The sequence below is a fragment of the Epinephelus moara genome, chromosome 24 (assembly GCF_006386435.1).
Source record: "Epinephelus moara isolate mb chromosome 24, YSFRI_EMoa_1.0, whole genome shotgun sequence".
Classification (NCBI taxonomy): Eukaryota; Metazoa; Chordata; class Actinopteri; order Perciformes; family Serranidae; genus Epinephelus; species Epinephelus moara.
Genome location: NC_065529.1, coordinates 33,970,849 through 33,990,220, shown reverse-complemented (window position 1 = coordinate 33,990,220; position 19,372 = coordinate 33,970,849). Strand labels below are relative to the sequence as shown.

Below are 19,372 nucleotides of genomic sequence, written 5' to 3'. Positions count from 1 at the left end.
AAACTGCCCAAACATTTTTCCAGCAAAGGTCAAATGACACCTCCCTTGCTTTTCTTTGTTACATAATTTACATGATTCTTTGGCAATGTGAAAACTGATCTTGACAGGTCATTTGTGACCCTGGAAACAGCAGTTGATAAAATAGTCTCAACTTCAAGCTCGATCTGTGGCCGTTGCCGTGGAAATGTGCATGCATAAACTTTCAAACTGTCTCCGAGGTCAAAAATGAAACTGACAAGCTCAACTTTTGAGCCATCAGGGAGTGGAAATTGTGGTAGAGCTCAGACGCATGTGACCTCTCAAACATCTGCAGTGTGTTTCCATGGCAATGGAGCAAATTTGCTTTTGAGGACTAACTGTAATTATTGTTCTATATTATTTAATAGAGATTGGAAATGAGACCATTTTACTTTTTCAACGTTATCATTCATTTGATTTTAACTTGAGCATATTAATAAAAAAGTTTACCTACAGTTTGACTCTAAAAGTTTGGCTCGTGTGTCGTCCCCAGTAAAAATGAAATTCCCTTGAATTGAACAGATTCATTGCCACAGCATCATGCCCTTCATGCCCTCGCCCTCTCACCAGTGCACTCGCATATATATATATATACAGACACACACATGAAAAATCATCCACCCACTCAAATCCACAAACATTTTGGCACCCCTCCTCCATCCTGCCTGTCTGGAGTGGCAGGGTCAGGGGGTCGGGGATGACAACATGGCAGCTGTGATATCTTCCAACGCGGCACCCTGGTCCAGAGCGGCATGAAGCAGAGGCTGTTTCCCAGGAGGAAGTGACCCGTGTCTGAAGGGGTGCTCTGTTGTCCAATCAGAGGACTGTTGAAGCCTGGCAGTGCTACCTGCTTGGGCCGCGCTGCTCCCTTTTCTTCTGACAGAAAACAGAGGAGAAAGGAGGCATGACCAGGCAACTCATCATCTGCATCCAAACATGGTCGCTGAGAGTGAAAGGGAGAGGAAACCAGGGAGAGGAAGACTCAAAGATCTAAGCTAGAATGGTGAAAGAGCAAACATGTAGGAATCAAAGGATTTATTGTATTAACAACAATCAGAGGCAAGATGAAAAAAAGATATGCATAGAAAAAGAAACCATAGTGAACCTGTGTCTGTCTTTCTAGGTGTCATGTCATGTTATTCACCAGTGGAATGTCTCTTCAGACCTACAGATGCCATTCCCTGCATACCTGATCTCTGAGCTGTCCCTTTACATAGCAAACCATCCCCACGGCGTTTCCTATGGATAATTACACTGCACTCAGGGTAGCTACGGAAAATAGCTCTGCATCCCTTTGAAGTTCTGGAAATGCCTCTGTCTCATTTGAATCTATCATTTTGTTCCCTGACATGTGAGGAAATGAAAGCATTCTTCTTTTCACTTTAAATGACTCCTATAACTAACTGCTAACAAATTCAGCACAGATTCACCTCCTTTTTCTTCAGTTACATTATATATCTGCATAATGAAACCCACTCAAATAATGTTCATCTGAGAAAGTTTTGCTTCCTTCTGCTCTCATTAGGATAACTGATGGGAAGAAGCACATGTGAGCTGACAAAGTGTATGGAGGCTAGAAGTAATTCAGTCTGCTACATTTGTGATTTATTGTCTGGTTTTGCTCTGATTCTGCTTTAAACTGGTTCTCTTCGTGTTTATCCAACAGATCCTTCATCAGCCCCTTGTATACTGCCTGTTCATGGCAGGAATACCGGTTATGCCACCTCGCCGTTCTGTATATAAGATACAATTGGAGAAAGGAGGGATAGAGTGGTCTTGGTTTTAAGCCACCACAGGAGGTAGTAACAGCCCCAAAACGGTGTCAAGACAGGATCACGGTGTGACATTTTGACATGTTGTGCATGTAACCCTCTGCAGGAGCTTTACAAAAAAAGGTGTTAGCAGTTAGCAGCTAACTCAAAGAAGAAGAACAGTGGCTGTAAATGTCCACAAATTGGGAAAACAATGAGGTCTGGGAGCTTCTAACCCTCCGAGCAGAGGACAAAGATCAGCCGCCATATGACAGGGACAGCAATATTGTTACTGACATGTTAATGCCATTGTTATTGTTTATAAAGCGCTACTGATGCTATGCTGTGTAAAAATGCAAAGGCGGCTTAAAGAAGTGACTTTGTTGAGGATCTATTGCCTAACCTCTTTTTAAAAAGGACTAGTGTCTCTATCAGTGACTCATTTTCTTCCTCAGCTCCCATCTCCTGTGGTGTCCCCCAAGGTTCCATACTTGGTCCAATCGTCTTCTTTATTTATTTACTTCTGCTAGGCCACATCATTCAATACATAACATATCTTTTCACTGTTATGCAGATAACACACAGATCTACCTCCCCTTAGAGCCGAACAACATTAATAAACTACCTGAACTCAATAACATCAAAAACTAATGGGTTTCAAGATACAGAAATAAAATGAGTGAAAGTGACCAGTGTACTGTACTGCCTTGTTGACACTGGCCAAACGCTTGTATGAAGTTTTTGTAGATCAAACCTTTGTTTTGTTTTTTGTTTTCTTGGTAATCTATCTGCCTATTTAACACAAAATCCATAGACTATAAAAATAATGGATGTAGAAAAAGTGATGTCAACCTTTGGTTTTGTGGATCCTGTTTTGGCATTTTGGCCATCGCCATCATCTATAAAAAATGGTGAAATTAACAACAGAAACCAAAACTGTTTATGTAACAGGCTGTACATGTGTTTATTTCTGCTGTAAAGTCAGGCATTTTAACATGAGAGTCTGTGGGGATTGACTCGCTTCTGGAGCCAGCCTCAAATGGCCATCAGAGGAACTGCGGTTTTTGGCACTTGGCACTTCCAATATATTCTGTCTACAGGCATCCTAAGGTCATGTGTGAAATTTACAGATGAACAACACGAAAATACCAATGTGTGTTGAAATCAAAATTCAAGTCTAAAGCTATTGCTTTGGACCGATAACAAGTGTGTCAACCACACAGCAGGTGATGAAACTGAGATGGATGGCCAGGTGTTGGATGCAACGTCAGCCTGGTCCGCTTCAGATTTCCTGCAGCAGGTTGGCGGGGAAGAAGCCGAGCTTCCGTCCTGTGCTGACCTTCAGGTAGCCGTTTACCTCCTCACCCTTCTTTACTACGATCTAAGGGCACAGAAAACAAGCACACTTAGACTGGGAACATTTTAAAATGTCTTTTGCAGGTGTAGGCTTGTTGTTTTCCTTGATGCTGTTTTGTTTTGATCCTACATGGTGGTTTATCAAATACAAATCTATTGAGAGCACACAACCATGAGCAGACGTTAGTCTGCAGTTCAACATGTAAGAGCACACAGTGACAGATTTATAAATGCAGAACAAATCTCAACACAAACATGTTCGGAGCCTGTGAGAAGAACTGTGTCACTATTTGTGTGCAACAAGTAGAGCAATTTCTATAGTCTCACAGACAGGTCGTAAGAGGATTTGACCTTGACAGCTAGATTTACATGTGTCAAGATGGAGTTTGTGCTTTAAGTTTCTTTACGCATTCTCAGTCATTCAGAATCTGCCAAAAATAAATACACAAATAAACAGAAGTGAGATCAGATTTTAAGAGTATGCACAAAACCTGCATTTAGCACTTTGACATCTTGAACAACTCTTGATTTGCAGAGTTGTTAGAGAGGCAGTGGCAAATCTGAACTCTGGCACCATATAGTGATAACATCCTGAAAGCACTGTGGCACATAGCAGCTGAATAGTTGTCATGTCTTCATGAGAGGAACAAGAATTTAAAGTTAATGTCCAGGTTAATTTACAGCGAGGGTTAAATTTAAACAGCTGTGAGGCTCAACAACAAGGTTACATGTTAGTGACAGAACATAAATCAGTGACACCGCAACATCTGTCTTTTCATGTCAACATGACGCATGCTTGTGTGTGTGTATGTCTGGGTGTGTGTGTCTATTCATCTCTTTTATAGCTGTCATGTCAACGCACATGATGGCTGTATCTACATGAATAACTGCACCATGTTTAGTTCACTGAGCTGGAAAGCAACAACATGTGTAACACCAGGTGTAAAAACCTGCATAATTACTGTGTTTGTTGTTTTTGCCCTCCTCCTCCTCTGGATCAGTGTTTAATTATTAAGGTGTATGAAACTTCCAACGGTCTCCAGTGTGTGTAGGACAGTGGGTTAAGTTTGGCTTTAATTAAGAAAACAATCTAAAAGAGAACTGATCTGAGAATTGGTCATACAGTGCTTCAGGCTGCATGTTGGTGTGGATGTTACTTCTTTGTGTTTGTGTGTAAAGTATACTGTGTGTGTTGGTGAAGATTCTCAGTCATCCAGGTCATGGTAACATGGTGCTATATATCGTAGGCAACTGGACTTGCTTGAGTTTCTTGAAGACGTTTCACCTCTCTGCCAAGAAGCTTCTTAAGTTCTAACGGACTGGTGTGAACCCTTAGAGCCATTGAGGTCACATGTGAGACGTTGACCCACCTGGCCACTTTGTGTATCGTAAGATAGGTCCAGGTGAGAATGGGTGTTAAGCTGTCTGGGGAGGGATCCCACGACTGCATTGTAAGTGTGTGATAAGTGGTGCCATAGGCCACCTCCTCTGTTTAACGATGGTCGTTCCAATTTGACGTAGATGGCTTTTTTCATGCCTCTTTCAAACGATCTGTCATCTCTGGCTGAGATGTGAAGATTGCTGTCCTTGAAAGAATGTCCCTTCTCCTTTAGATGTAGATGGACAGCCAAGTCTTGACCTGACGAGCTGGCTCTCCTGTGTTGCGCCATGTGGTTGTGGAGTGGTTGTTTCACCAATGTACAAATCAACGTGCATTCCTGGCTGCATTGAATTGCATTACTCTGCTAATGCCTGGGTGTTGTGTCCTTACGGTGTGACCTTAACGACTCTGTAAGGGTTCACACCCACACAGAGTTTAAAGCCTATGACTCTGCACCAGTCCAATAGAACTGAAGAAGCCTCTTGGATGAGAGGCGAAACGTCTTCAAGAAACTCAAGCAAGTCCAGTTGCCTACGATATAGCAGTTATGGGTGTGTGTGTGTGTGTTTCTGTACCTGAGAGGATCAACTGTCCTCAGAGCCGTCGAAATATACACATATTTCAAGCTCTCAGTTCTTCAAGTGTATTCAGTTTGGAGATAACACTAGGATTAGGTTTATTGTGCATCTGCATTGGAGTGTGTGTGCGTGTGTGTGCGTAGGTGTGTGTTAACCTGGTCTTTCTTCAGAGTGATTTGGCCCATTTCTCTGTTGCCAACGAAGGAGCGTGTCACCTTGTAGACCCTCTCTCCCGCTCGCACTCGGATAATGTAGTTGGCAGGTATGAAGCCCGTCCTCTCTCCGATCTTCCCCTGGTGGAGTGAAAGCTTTAACAGTGACGTGCCGCAGCTCCAGTTTCTAATTCAGACTTGTCAGATGACTCAATTTAAACATGACCATAATTGCCCGGCGTGGCTTTGAAACCTGACAGTGTCACCACAGCATGTACAATGTCAATCCAAACAGAGAACTGCCAATCATCTACTGTATTGTTCAGTCAACTTTAAATGATGTTCATTCCAAAAGACAGCGTGTACATAAAGAAGGCCAAATCATGTTTGAGTAGAAAACTGGGCTGAAATGAACACATGAGCACACCTTAATTCTTGTGGCCCCAGACACACAATCCTAGATTATGACCAAAATCTACTTAATCAATCCTCAAGCCATCCAGATGTCTGTTGGTAAAAATTGTATAACTTTTGTAGAGCAGACAGGATTAAAAAACATCACTCTGACGTCTGTGTGAGTAATATGCGAAAACAAATCTTGGACTCACCCTCCACCACTCCTCATTGGAGTCATCTATCACTGTGATGCGGTCGCCAGCACTGGGGAACAAACAGGATATTAAATATTTAAATATCAAATTATGACACAAAAAAGTTTTTGGTGTGAGTCAGGAGGAAAGAGAACAGGAGAAACTTAAAGAGAGATTTAGAGACACACTGAGAGAGATTAGGTAAAGTGGTGACGGGCTTACTGGACGTCCAGATCGTCCTTCTCTATGGCTTTGAAGCGGTACAGAGCCAGGTAGTAGTGAGACTGACTGAACACGCCGATCTTCCCCGGCTGAGGCTTTTTACTCTGATGAACGCAAACAAAGAAAATGCTGATGTAACATTCATTAACAGCTTATCTTCATCATAGTTTTCAGTGACATCATTATCGTCCTCTGACCTTGTCATCAGCAGGAGCCTTGTCTCCTTTTTTGTCTCCTTCTGTGTTTGCTGGTAGAAAACAACATCAAGCAGGTTAGCGATGCAACTCTTTCCAATGCTGATAGCTGCTCAGAGACACACTCACCTCCTTCACCTCCTTCTTCCTCCTGTTTGGGCTGGGACTCATCCTCCTCCATCATCATCATCATCATCTGAACAATTTCAGATAATATATGGAATTTATTATAACATAGTCTGTAAAAAAGTTAGTAAAACCAATGCACTGTGACAATGAATAAAGTTAAAAGAAGATTCTGCAGACCAACCTGACAACCTACAGTCACGGCTATAGGGTTACCCGTACATCAAAGTCTAGTGAAACAGTCGACAATGCTTCAACAAACATTGAATTACTGCACCATGTGGACAGACAGATGTGTGCTGCATGAAGTATTCACACTCACATTCTTCTTGTCCTCGGACCCTTTCTTGCGCTCCTTGTTGGCCATGATCACACCGATACGCAGCGTCTCAAACACAGGGTCGGTGCGGTTTGACTGTGCTGCCAGTCAGACGTCATCAGTCCATAAACACACAGAGAAAAGATGGATGCAGGTGAGTGGGTGAGCTATTTTCAAGTTTGGTTAACTTTAATGCAACTGTTCCTACAATCTTGGATGGTTATGTTTGATTTTGTGAACCACAACCAATCTTTTCTTTTGTGATGGTGTCTGTTTATAATGTTGTGATCTGAGCTGATAGTCATGAAAATGCTATTCATTTCTGGTTTACTGTACATCTGTCACTGTAACTGTACAATAAAGCCTCTTTTAGTTTAGAGCTGTTGCACATACTTAATTTGAACAAGGAAACAGATACTCTGTTCAGACCAACATATACACAACTAAAACATTACTGTAAGCTGATTAGATAATAAGATGCTCTTTGACATAAATGCTTCATTTTAATGTCAAAATTATAAACTGAAAGACAACATCTGGCTGGGGAAGTATTACACATGTTGAAGCAAATTTACAAAATTAAATTCCAATAAATTCCCCAAATTTCTGAATGAAAATGAAGGGTAAACTGAAAATCTGTAGAAATGTCAACATGTTCTCACTCTCACGAATCATAAATGGCCGCTTGGTCAGCAGCCCTACACTTAGATCTATTATGCTTTAGGTACCCCTGTAGCATCAGTTTTGGATGTGTCCATTTCCTCTTGTTACATGCATACAGTGTCTTTTCAAAACAAACTATCGGGACACCCGCTGGCGTAGTGGGTAAAGCAGGCATCCCATATATGAAGGCAATGATCAAGCTGCAGTGGCCACAGGCTCGACTCCAGCCTCTGCTGCATGTAATCCCCCTTCACACTTAGATTATCCTATCCAATAAAGGCAAAAAGCAAAATAATCTTTAAAAAAATACTAAAAACTTTAAATTTCTGCACCAAAACTACTTGGTTACAGCCTGGCATTGTTGGACAAATCCCCATTTGCAAATCAGTCTGGAACCTCTTCGTTCATTTTAAATTTCCAAGGGGTGTTATCAGCAGCTGTAGATTAAAATGCCTGTGGACACAACTGGATAGACCTGCAACCAATGAGAGCAATGAAATGTGATATGTGTAATATGTGTAGCGTAAACATACTCCAGCATGCACAGATGAGCTGTGATGCTGTGGCATCAATATGTCTGCTAACGAGAGTTACTGTTTTTGCCATTAGAATTTGAACATACTACTTCAATAGAAAGTCCCACTCTGGCTGCAGCCATTTTGGTTGTTGTAAAAATATCTCACACTATATTACTCTTTACTAAACTAGGTTCAAGATGGCTGTGGCAAGTCAAAAATGATGTTGTCACGTATTTTGAAGTAAGCATGAAGGCTCATGTCATTGTCTGAAACAGCTGCTACTGGACTAATCACAGACAAATCGACTGTAAATCTGATTTAACAAAAGGGGACCAGACCTACCTGCCAGAGCAAATAAAACATGAGCTTGCAAATTCATTTAGTTCCCAGACTAACTTTGTTAAACTTATGAAAAGATCAAAGTTTGGGTTAAAATGACGCTGACTTTTGGTTTCACACAGTACACATACAAACAGTGCTCTACTGGGTGAAAATCCTATGTTTGTTTGACTCATCAATCCACTTAAATCTCCTCTATATGTGGACTTCCTCGCTCTTCGTACTATGTCAGTTGCTCTGAGAGCCTAATATTGCCATGGACGTGTTTACACTGGAGTGACAGGGACCTGGGAATCAAAATGTATATGAGTAAGACTCACAAAAGGGCAGCAACTGTGAGACTGTGGCATTCTGCTGGCTGCTGTAGAGAGGAGAACTGTAGGCTCTCCTGAATCCTGGAGGCTAGGAAAGAAGAGAGGAGAGGAGAGGAGAGGAGAGGAGAGGAGAGGAGAGGAGAGGAGAGGAGAGGTACAATAAATATCTGAAACAAAATTCTCTGCAGTATATGTTTGAGTTAAAACCAGTAATCTGCAACATGAAACTCACAATTTTGCCAAAACACCTCTGGAACTCCACGTAGGACTGACACTGGTGGTGGATGCTGGTTTTGCAGTTCTTACATCGCAGTGCAAACTTGTTGTTTACTGAAGAGAAAACCAAAATACGGTAAAATAAAATTACACCCAGCTCATGATGCTCTAGAGTTCAGTTATGTTGTCATGGAGGAAACAAACAAGATGGACGTACACACTATCATGCGTGCGCAGACGTCACAAAACTTTGGTTTCTTGCAGTAGTGGTCCTTGAACTTGTGGGGTCTGTCGTTGACTGGTTTGATTGGTTCTGGAGGAGGTGGTTCATCTTTGTCTTCCTCCTCTACCTCTTCGTCATAGATGAAATACACCTGAAGACAGGTGAAGATGGAGGTTCAGAATCACAACAGAGCAGAATAAAATGCTGCTTGAAGACAAAACATGAAGCATGATGAACTCGGACAAGCTCTAACAGCAGATATGGCCAACAATTCTGTCTATCTTTAAACCGTTTGACAATTTTATCTGCCAATATCTTTGAATTTTAGCAAAACAAACTGAATAAATCCTCCTTAATGACTCACTGGGATCTCATTGAATTGTTCTCCTCTGTTTGTTTGCCTCTTTATTTAACCCAAACAGTCCCAGGATCCTGCACCACCCACCCACAGTCTGACAGATTCATATGAGAATGCTGCTATTAATACTGAACCACATGCGGTCTGAGTCATATGGAGTCCGTCTGGTGTGTCTGTTCACACAAACTGTATCATATCAGCCAGAGACAGATCCATGAATAATGACTTCGAACACACACACGTGTCAGGACTACTGTACGTCTTTTTTCAGTTCATATTTCACTCAAGTTCATAAAGCCAGTTTAGAAAGTAAGTCTGCATGATACTGGGAGATTTTGCACTCTTTGGTAGGCACACACACACACACACACACACACACACACACACACACGTACACACTCAGAGGGACGCCTGACAGGCTGAACTGGCTCTGACTCTCCATCACTGGCAGGATTAGAGGTGTCCTGTGGCTGCCAGGCGGTGGATTTACACTACAATAACTGATAATACCAGGGACAGTTCACACATTACAGCGCCATCACTCCGCAACTCTATTTAGCTGTCAGGATTCCTAAACAAACCCACCACAACGTCTCGGTACATTCGGCAGCTTAGAGTCAACTTGTTCAAACCCACTTTGGCAATCTGTCAGAATCAGGCGAGCAGTAAAACAGGAGTGTTAACTTAACTTGATGTTTGCTCAGAGTGTTAACAAGATGTTAGGCTGATCAGTGTGTGTTAAAGGGTCAGTTCACCCACAATCCTCCTGTGGTTTATTCTGTTGGGGGTGCTGGAGCCTATCCCAGCTGACATTGAGCACCCTGGACAGGTCGCCAGACTATCACAGGGCTGACACATAGAGACAGACAACCATTCACACTCACATTCACACCTATAGACAATTTAGAGTCACCAATTAACCTGCATGTCTTTGGACTGTGGGAGGAAGCTGGAGTAGGCTACCTTGAGAAAACCCATGCTGACACAGGAATAACACGCAAACTCCACACAGAGGAGCTCCCCTGCCCCAAGGTTCAAACCCCCTCCCCTGAATTCGAACCAGGAACCCTCTTGCTGTGAAACGACGATGCTAACCACTGCATCACTGTGCCGCTTTTGACGTAAAAATGCTTAACAAATATAAAATTTAAAGGAAAAGTTCACCCCAAAATGACAAAACAGATATTTTTTCCTATAACCTGTAGAGCTGTTTATCAGTCTAGATTGTTAGAGTGTCACAGATATTGGCCGTAGAGATGTCCGCCTTCATTTGAAAAACTCAACAGCAGTGTCTCTTTCCAGAAATCATGACCCAGTTACTCAAGATAATCCACAGACCTTGTTGTGAGCAGTTTCATAGGAACTATTTTCTTTCTACCAAACTACACCCACCAACTGTACCACTTTGCATAAGAAAGCGTGCGTCTACTGCCAGCTCACCTAGCACCTCTGAGCTATCTACAGCACAGCTCAACTGAGGAGGACGCCATTAATGTTTATATTTCACAGTTATATTTTCAGGTGTACTTCGGTAGAAAGAAAATAGTTCCAGTTACATGAAACTGCTCACAACAAGGTCTGTGGATTATCTTGAATAAAAAGGTCATGATTTCTGGGAAGAGACATTGCTGTTGAGTTTGTAAGTATTTTATTTTCGAGTATTTTTTTTTTTTTCCCCACTTTGAGCACCACAAGCTGAGTGCCATCTAGTTCCATTATACTGGGGAGAAGGCAGACATCTCTACAGCTGATATCTCCAACACTCAGCAACTCACACAAAAACAATCTAGACTGATAAATAGCACTACAGGTAAGAGAAATATGTATATCTGATTTTGGGGTGAACTGTGCCTTTAAGTATGGCTCCACAGGTATTTTAAGTGTTATGACTGACAATATGTTAACTGAGTTTTTTATTTTTCTTTGTGCTGTTTACATCTCTAATGATGTAAACTGAAGTTTTGTTTTGTCTTTCTTGCGCATTAAGGCTCTACGACTGCTATTGTGCAACCCTGTGTTGTTCAGTGACAATAAATGAACCTTGAGGCCATATGTATAGTTCAGAAGAGGATAGTTTTTAGGCTGCTGCCCGATTTTGATTTTAACATTTATTCGGATGTCACATAATCTTTTCTTAATCAGGGGTGAAAACAATTAAAAAAAAGATGGCACTGGTTATGTCTGCAATTTCCGTGTATGCATCTCAACCTGCTCTTGTTAATGTGTTAAAGTCCATTTATTATATGAGTTTTCTGATGTGTTTGTCTGCAAGCAGCAGAATTTATTTCAGCCACTTTCCTATTTTAAAACATTTCCCTTTTTTTTTGCTACTGGTTGTTAATGATTTCACACAAACAAAATAAATTTAAAAAATGAATTACTTTACTTAATTTTTGATGATTTAAAACAAATAAATAAAGAATAAACACCGGGGCATTAAATAATTGCTATATGTCTGATTGGCCACAAATTTAAGGGACAGAAATCTCAAAACCTGAGCAAATAAATCCCAAACTTTATGTAGACTAAATGCCACTAAAAGTACGGGAGTTTTTATTGTATTTGAACAGCAAATCCTATAAAACATAAGCTCCAATGTTGATCACACTCACGCATGAATTATTCCTAATGTAACACATTTTGTTAGACTTTGTTGGCATTGATAAATAATATATGTGCCACATGGCGTGTTGTGTATGTTGGACATCTCACCGTGTTGTCCTCCTCTTTCACCACATTATCAGGGAGCGGCGGGTGGTCATGAATATCCACAGAGTCCTTGTCATCCATCCTGTCATCGTCGGGTAGCAAATGTCACACAGGGAAGCAAATGTTGAAATGCAAAACACAAATATGTGACTAAGATTTCTCATGGTGGTCAAACTGGAACGTCACATTCCAGGTTTTTAAGTATTAAATGAGTGACTCTCTGGTATGTGACATTAAAGGACGAGATTGCTTATATGCAGCAATGGGTATGATTATTTGTAATTCATGCTTCAGTGACCCACATCAGGCAGCTTGGTCCTTCCCTGGTCCCGTCTGCAGACTGAACTTACAGGTCATAATGAGCCATGGTGTCGCTCGGTCAGTCGAGGTCCAGTTCCTCCAGATATTCAGAGTGTGATCCAGCAGATGGCTCTGTGGACAGAAAACACTTCAGCATCACTTCTGTTGCTGTGAAGGGAATCACCAAAAGTGCCCTCTGAAAATCCCTGTAGGTGTCTCATAATGAAGCAGCTCCTCTCTGCTTCACTTACAGCTAATGATCAACCAGAAACAATAGATTAAAAGATAACATTTCTCATGCGTTATTAATATTAATTCACAGGTCTTCTCACCACGGTTGGCATTACTTTAATTATCAGTGAACAAAGTGCAGCTGTTCTCAAGATGCAGTGAACGCTGAGGTCTGTCCTCGAGAGGCAACTTGATCTTTGCAAAGTTAAAACAGGACGCACTTGTGACCGGGTACATGATATATATCACAAACACATCTACAAGTTAAGAGAGTTTCACCTTCTCAAACTGCTCTACATGTCAGAATATATGAACGAAAAAACATGTAGAGATCTAACAAGTGCCGAGCAAGTATTAGTGAGGAGTTAAAAATGTTTAAGGGAGAGAAGATCACTCACGCAACCTACCGTGAAACTTGAGTCCACTTCTTCTCAGAGTGAGGTGGTCTCACGTCCTCAGTGCCATCAGGCGGTGTCTCTGCAGCTCCAAACTTGTTGGGACACTTTCTGTCTTTTTCTGCCAGCTCTGTTGTTCAGTGCTTTACATGCTGAACTTTCCAAATGAGGCTTCAACAGGTGGGAGATTTTGGATGAGTAATGCCAATAGGCCCAACCCGGCCCAGCCCTGAGTCTGTATGTGCGTGTGTGGGTGTGTGTGCGTGTGTGTGTGTAAGCGTCCATGTGACTGTTTGGGACAGCTGAGCACTTTAAAAGTTCAGAGGCTCTCCCAGTTGAGCGGTAAAAAATGCCCTGCCTCCTCACTCAGCAACATAAAGTGTCACGTCGAATATTCTCACACAAACTATTTGTCTTGTTTTGGGATTTTACTGAATGAACCACGACAGACTGAAGTTCATCTGGGTGCAGTGGTGGAATTGAAATTTCACTTGTCACAAGTAGATGAAAATTATATTTCTCAGGTTATCTCACACCAGGGGCGTTTTTGTGGGGGGACAAGTGGGGCTGATTACCCACGGCCTCAATGGGAGGGAGGGGGGGGGGGGGGGCTTAGCCTGTAATAGAAAGTTTGGTTTTGTTTGCAATTTTTTTTTATTTCTAAGTAACTTGTGCCATTAAAAATCAAAATTGGCCAAATAAATNCCCAATGGGAGGGGAGGGGGGGGGGGGGGGGGGGGGGCTTAGCCTGTAATAGAAAGTTTGGTTTTGTTTGCATTTTTTTTTTATTTCTAAGTAACTTGTGCCATTAAAAATCAAAATTGGCCAAATAAATTGGTTGAAATTCTGAACTTTGTACGAACATACATGGGCGGAATATACGCGGAACGGATTCTGCGGAGGTCCGCGCGGACTCAAAGTGGACGTCCGCAAGCCCTGTGCAAAGCTCAGATTTTACGACTGTGCGGACTCCGCTCTGCGCACCAGTGACTGCTCGGCATGTATTTTTCACATCGCGGGGATTTTTCACGGACATTTTTACAGGAAACCACAACGCGGAAGTGTGCTCGACTATGAAAGCCCGAATGACTGCGGACATTCCTCGTGGAGTCTGCTCCACTTATAGTACGCCCGAGTATGTTCACTTTTAGTCAAGGATAAAGTATCAGCGTAAGCCAATCAGAGGCAGCGATTGCATTCCGTACACAAGCACACAGAGAGAGAGAGAGAGAGGGAAAAAACACACGACTTGTTGACTCCTCCCGGGGGGTGTTGACTTGTGCCACTGACGTTGACATGTCGACAAATCGACTTTTCTGTTAATGCCCTACTACCTATGCTGTAGCCTGACGTGCACCCCCCCCCCCCAGAAATGTAACTATGCGCCGTGGCAACACAGACCTGTCTATTTTTGTAAGTTGAGCCCATTTCCTTCAGTGGAAATGAATCTTTTTTTACTTTTATTTCACAGATAAAAAATAAATAAATTGTGAAGACAATAAAACCTCCACAGAAATAGCATTTTTAGTCGTATGTGCGACTTATCCTGGCTTTATGAGCAGAGAAAATCTCCAATAACGCTAATAACGTTAGCATGTTATATCTGTTTGGAAAACCTGTTTAGTATAAGACAGTTGTTTTGTCGGTGGACCTTGTGAGTTGTAATGGAGCCAACTTTTGTAACGTTACCTTTGTTAAATGTTAGGCTAATTTATACAATGTAAAATGCCATAGACTTGTGCTAATAACATTAGCATGTTGTATTTGTGGAGAAAATAACAAGTGTTTGTCTGTGAATGCTGTGAGTTATAGTGAAGCCAATTTGTGTACTTGTGTTTGAAATTGTCTTTATTAGGTCATGTTTAATGTGTGTTTTGAATCAGCTAAACTTTACAGCACTTCACAGAAACCCAGCTGNTGTGAGTTATAGTGAAGCCAATTTGTGTACTTGTGTTTGAAATTGTCTTTATTAGGTCATGTTTAATGTGTGTTTAATGTGTGTTTTGAATCAGCTAAACTTTACAGCACTTCACAGAAACCCAGCTGCCGACTAGTGTTTTGAAAGTGTAACTGCAGAGTGACACAGACACACCACCGCACAAGTAGTAACTGCAGAGTGACACAGACACACCACCGCACAAGTATAAATGCTCACAACGGTGTAGGCTACGTGTGTAGGCCACAGCGTAGGCTCTGCCTCACAAGTATAAATCCATAAATAAAGTATGGTTCAGTCTGCCCCTGCACTAGGATTCATCTTTGAACACAGTAGGCAGGCAGATTGAGTGACTGCTTCTGCAACACATTCTCACTCTGACCTCATCACATATCAATGTTTAGTCATGGACTTTCCACATCCAGATATGATGTGCAAGGTACCCTGGGTGCGTTGGTTGTTGACGTTCTGGAAGGCTGTGTCAAATTCTGTCTGTTACATGCATTGTCTTCTTTTAAAATACACTTCTGTTTTCACAGGAAATTTAAGGTTTACATACGTAAGAGAGGCACGGATGAAGAGAGGAAGGGCGGGGGTTCATAGAGACTGCGTGCGCACAGGGCCCAGAATCTGGTGCTACACCCGTCTCTCACACACACCGTCATAAACAACAGCTCTGTCCCTTGAATGTGAGTTGAGTTAAGTCCAACAACCAATAAAACTATCACCATTAACTGATTAAAGCACACCTGGATAATGACGGGAACACAGGCTGAAAGATATACATTTAATAGAATATATTACAGCGAGCATGCAAGTAAGATGGATACTTATTTTTAAAAAGATAGGCCCCTGTGCCAGTGTACTTGAAGTTAACAATATGTGAGCCTAACTTCTGTCAGAATGCTACTTCTTATTCGGGAATTAAAATACATTATATTTATATATTTAATTCTGCAGGTGACATTGTGATAATGGGCTCCCTCTGCCCTTTTAATGTGTGTACAGTACGCACAGCACACGTATTTATATTTAGATGTGCAGTATGTTCGACAGCAGAGTGTTACATTGTCACTGAGTGAGCAGCACTTATGACATGTTATAAAACTTGACCTTATAGTCATTATAAACTGGGAAGAGTGAGGGACAAATCAATACAGCATACTGTAGTATCACCATATTTTCCATGGCAATATTTTATCAATATATGGATGCCTAGTATTGATTTTTATTTTGTATTTTTAGAATACACACAAAATAATCAGTATAACAGTATATGAAACAGCTCAACCAACTACAACATTAAATTACCTATTAGTCAATATAATGATCCAATAATTTATTAACATACGACTGACAGGTGCCCTTTATTGTGCTCAGACTTCTTCTTTTACTTATGTTGAATTTTGAATGAAGGATTTTCACTTTCTTCATAGAGTAGTGATGCTGCTGTTACTTAAGTAGGTGATCTAAACATTCCTTCCACCACTGGAGGGTCCGATTAGCTAAAACTGTTTGTTTTGGCCGATGGGACTCAGAGAACCAGTTCATGTTGTTCCAAAAAACATTCATGACATCATATAAATTATGAAAATTATCAGAAGACAGAAAAGACGCACTAAAGACAGGCAGGGGACACAGTATGAATACAGATGTCATACGTTAACACCTTCACTTCACCTGACATGTCATGAGCAGGTGGAGGTGTAGACGAGCAGGAAATTGAACTGAGAAATTGTGTAAAAATATCAAACATAGCTAACCTGCTAGACTTCTCTGGCATGTAGATAAAAATATACGTTTCGGAAAAACTGTCAACTACTGCAGTTTGTGATTTGCAGAGGTGCTTCAGGCTCAAAGGCCCCACAGCCACCAGGGGGCCCTCTAAACCACCAAATCAACAGGTGTGGAGGTGTCCCTTCATTCAGTCAGTCATCACTGTATTATATATCACTCCACAGGTGCTTGGTGGCAACAGTGGTACTAGAGATGGCCAAGGTTTATTCCACATTCTGATGCTCGGTTTGAACTTCAGCAGGTCGTCTTGACCATGTCTACATGCCTAAATGCATTGAGTTCCTGCCACATGTCTGGCTGATTAGCTGTTTGCGTTAACAAGCATTTGAACAGGTGTACCTAATAAAGTGGCCGGTGTGTGTATATACTATCAGTTCCCTAAAATGAAGCCATATTCTGACAAAAGCTGTGCTCATATATTGTGAATGTCAAGATTAGAATTATACCACTGATGTGAAGGACAAGCTGGCTGAGGTGTGCAGAGGTGCTGACACTCTTCATAGAGACAATCACTGTGATTCTGTCACAAGCCATTAACGAGTTTGCTCCCCCACATGGTACCTTAACCAGGAGGAGCCCCAACTCTGTCCAGGATGTGGACCCTCAGAGCCTCTCAGATCAAACTGTCATCACTGAGGACAAACAAATAGAGTTTTTACAGCTTTAAACTCTACTACCTTACCTTCCCTTTACTCTATTTCTTCCAAATAAACTACAAATAAATTGTATGTTTGGGCTCAGATAAAAGATGTGCTGGTTCTGATGTCGACTGTGGTTGTGTATGTAACACACTGACGCTGAGAATCCATTTAGCAAGTATTCTCGGTCTTTCAATCATACCACAGAGTTTAACATCTTTAAGGGTTAAAGGTCCAGCGTGTAGGATTTAGGGTAGTACAATAAGTATGTTTTCTTTAGTGTATAATCACCTGAAAATGAGAATCATTGTGTTTTCGTTACCTTAGAATGAGCCGGTTATATCTACATAGGGAGCAGGTCCTCGTCCACTGTGTCCACCATGTTGCACCACCATGTTTCTACAGTAGCCCAGAATGAACAAACCAAACACTGTCTCTTGACAGGACCACTCCTGTTTTTGTGTCGGCCACCGTAGTCAGCAGCCCCTCTGCAACAAGAGCATGGGGAAAAAGACGACTTTGTTATCGTGAAACAGCTTTAGTTTGTTTTTACTGGATTAGCTAAACAACTGGATGTTGTAAGAACAAAAGATATTTACCAACAATAACACCTTTCTGCTAAAGAGTTCAATGACTAAAACTATAATCTTACCTCATATAACAAGCTTGTTTTGATCTCACGCCTCTTGACTTTAGCTGTTTGGTTGCTTTCCTCACATCCGTTTCTTTGCTCATGCACTGAGCTGAACTGCCAATCAGATATCTGCCATCTCAGACACCAATGCAACGTGCTGAATCAGCTGAAAAAAAAGCCAACAGTGTGTGATACTCACCAATCACCTGACCATCAGCTTTTGTGTGTCGGGCCCCTGAGCTCTGTTCGCTCTGTTGCCATTGTTAGCACTGCACTGAATTGTGATGTGAGAGGTGAGAGCCATGTGGAGGCAACTTTGACCCAGACTATAAATGCTGTAAGTTGCAAGTTTAACTGAAGTGAAAAATAACTTGTATACCTGCCCACTGATTTGGATCCACTCTATAATTAATGGGTTCTTCTTCGGCCATGCCCTTTCACCCTTTCACCAAGTTTCATGAAAATGGGGCCACTAGTTTTTCTGTAATCCTGCTGACAAACGAACAAACAAACTTGACCTCCATGGTGGAGACAAGAGGAGAAACATAAACTGCAGGGGCACAAGGAGCTATAATGTTTGAGGAGTGTGAAAAAGATGTGAATCAGATGCTATATTCACAGTCACCTCATCTCAACCCAATGAAACACTTGTGGGAGATTTTGGACTAAAATGCCGAGCAGCATTCTCCACCATCATCATGAAAAAACAAAATGGAGGACAATCTTTAAAATTCAAAGGACCAGTGTGATTTTGTGAATTAAGTATGTTTTCTTTAGTGTGTAATCCCCTGTAAGTATGAAGCATGTTTTTGTTACCTTCGAATGAGCTGTTTGTATCTACATACAGAGTGAGTCCTCGTCTACAGAGATCACCATGTGGCACGGCCATTTTTTCTACAGCAGCCCAGAATGGACAAACCAAACACTGGCTCTAGATAGGGCCATTTATGTTTTCACATCAGCCACCATAGGTAGCAGCTCCTACACAATAAGGGGATCGGGAAAACAGATATTTTAAAGTGTTTTAACCAGCTCACATCACCAGGGGTCTCATTTATAAACATTGCGTACGCACAAAACAAGACCTGAAAGAGACATACATCACTTCTCATGCAAAAGTTGTGATCTATAAAAACAGACTTCATGGGAGAAACTGTGACTCATGCTTAAGAACATTTTAGAGACGGAAAATTGGCGACAAGGCGGAAGCCTGATTGTAGAAACTGTCCAATATTTTTTGCTGCACACCATTTTTGGCTTTTGTCTGTATGTACATTTTTAGTATGGATCCTACGTGTTGTTTTATAAATGAGACTCAGGTCTGTATATTGTAGTGAAGGAGACCTCTGTGGATAACTCTGCTCCTGGTAAAAACCTCCTGAATGACTGGATCAGAAATAAGATGAGCACACAT

General features: G+C 41.6%; 1 protein-coding gene and 1 long non-coding RNA gene across 3 annotated transcripts; one reads left to right on the top strand and one right to left on the bottom strand.

The window, feature by feature from the left end:
• Positions 1-947: 947 nt before the first annotated feature.
• On the bottom strand, positions 948-18,077 carry LOC126386742 (SH3 and cysteine-rich domain-containing protein 3-like). 2 transcript variants are annotated; one of them, XM_050039298.1, is made up of 15 exons: positions 17,977-18,077; positions 17,647-17,812; positions 12,966-13,124; positions 12,330-12,459; positions 12,031-12,109; positions 8,955-9,111; positions 8,754-8,851; positions 8,528-8,609; positions 6,691-6,788; positions 6,372-6,438; positions 6,246-6,295; positions 6,049-6,152; positions 5,845-5,896; positions 5,240-5,377; positions 948-3,150 (listed from the first exon to the last, which is right to left on the bottom strand). In XM_050039298.1, coding segments are annotated over exons 4-15 (1,026 nt in total). In that variant the 5' UTR covers positions 12,332-12,459; positions 12,966-13,124; positions 17,647-17,812; positions 17,977-18,077; the 3' UTR covers positions 948-3,051. The 2 variants fall into 2 exon arrangements, with proteins under 2 accessions (XP_049895255.1, XP_049895254.1); XM_050039297.1 differs by having other exon boundaries at positions 949-3,150; positions 12,378-12,459.
• LOC126386743 (uncharacterized) lies at positions 14,368-17,317 on the top strand. The gene is made up of 3 exons (XR_007569531.1): positions 14,368-14,808; positions 14,927-15,017; positions 15,057-17,317. It is a non-coding gene; the product is annotated as an uncharacterized LOC126386743 (long non-coding RNA).
• Positions 18,078-19,372: the final 1,295 nt, after the last annotated feature.

Bases quoted from the DNA above. Each gene is read 5' to 3' on its own strand.
- LOC126386742 (XM_050039297.1), bottom strand. The intron at 8,610-8,753 runs GTGAGTTTCATG...CTTCTTTCCTAG, and splicing joins AGAGGTGTTTTGGCAAAATT to CCTCCAGGATTCAGGAGAGC. The intron at 6,789-8,527 runs GTGAGTCTTACT...TCTGACTGGCAG, and splicing joins CTCACAGTTGCTGCCCTTTT to CACAGTCAAACCGCACCGAC.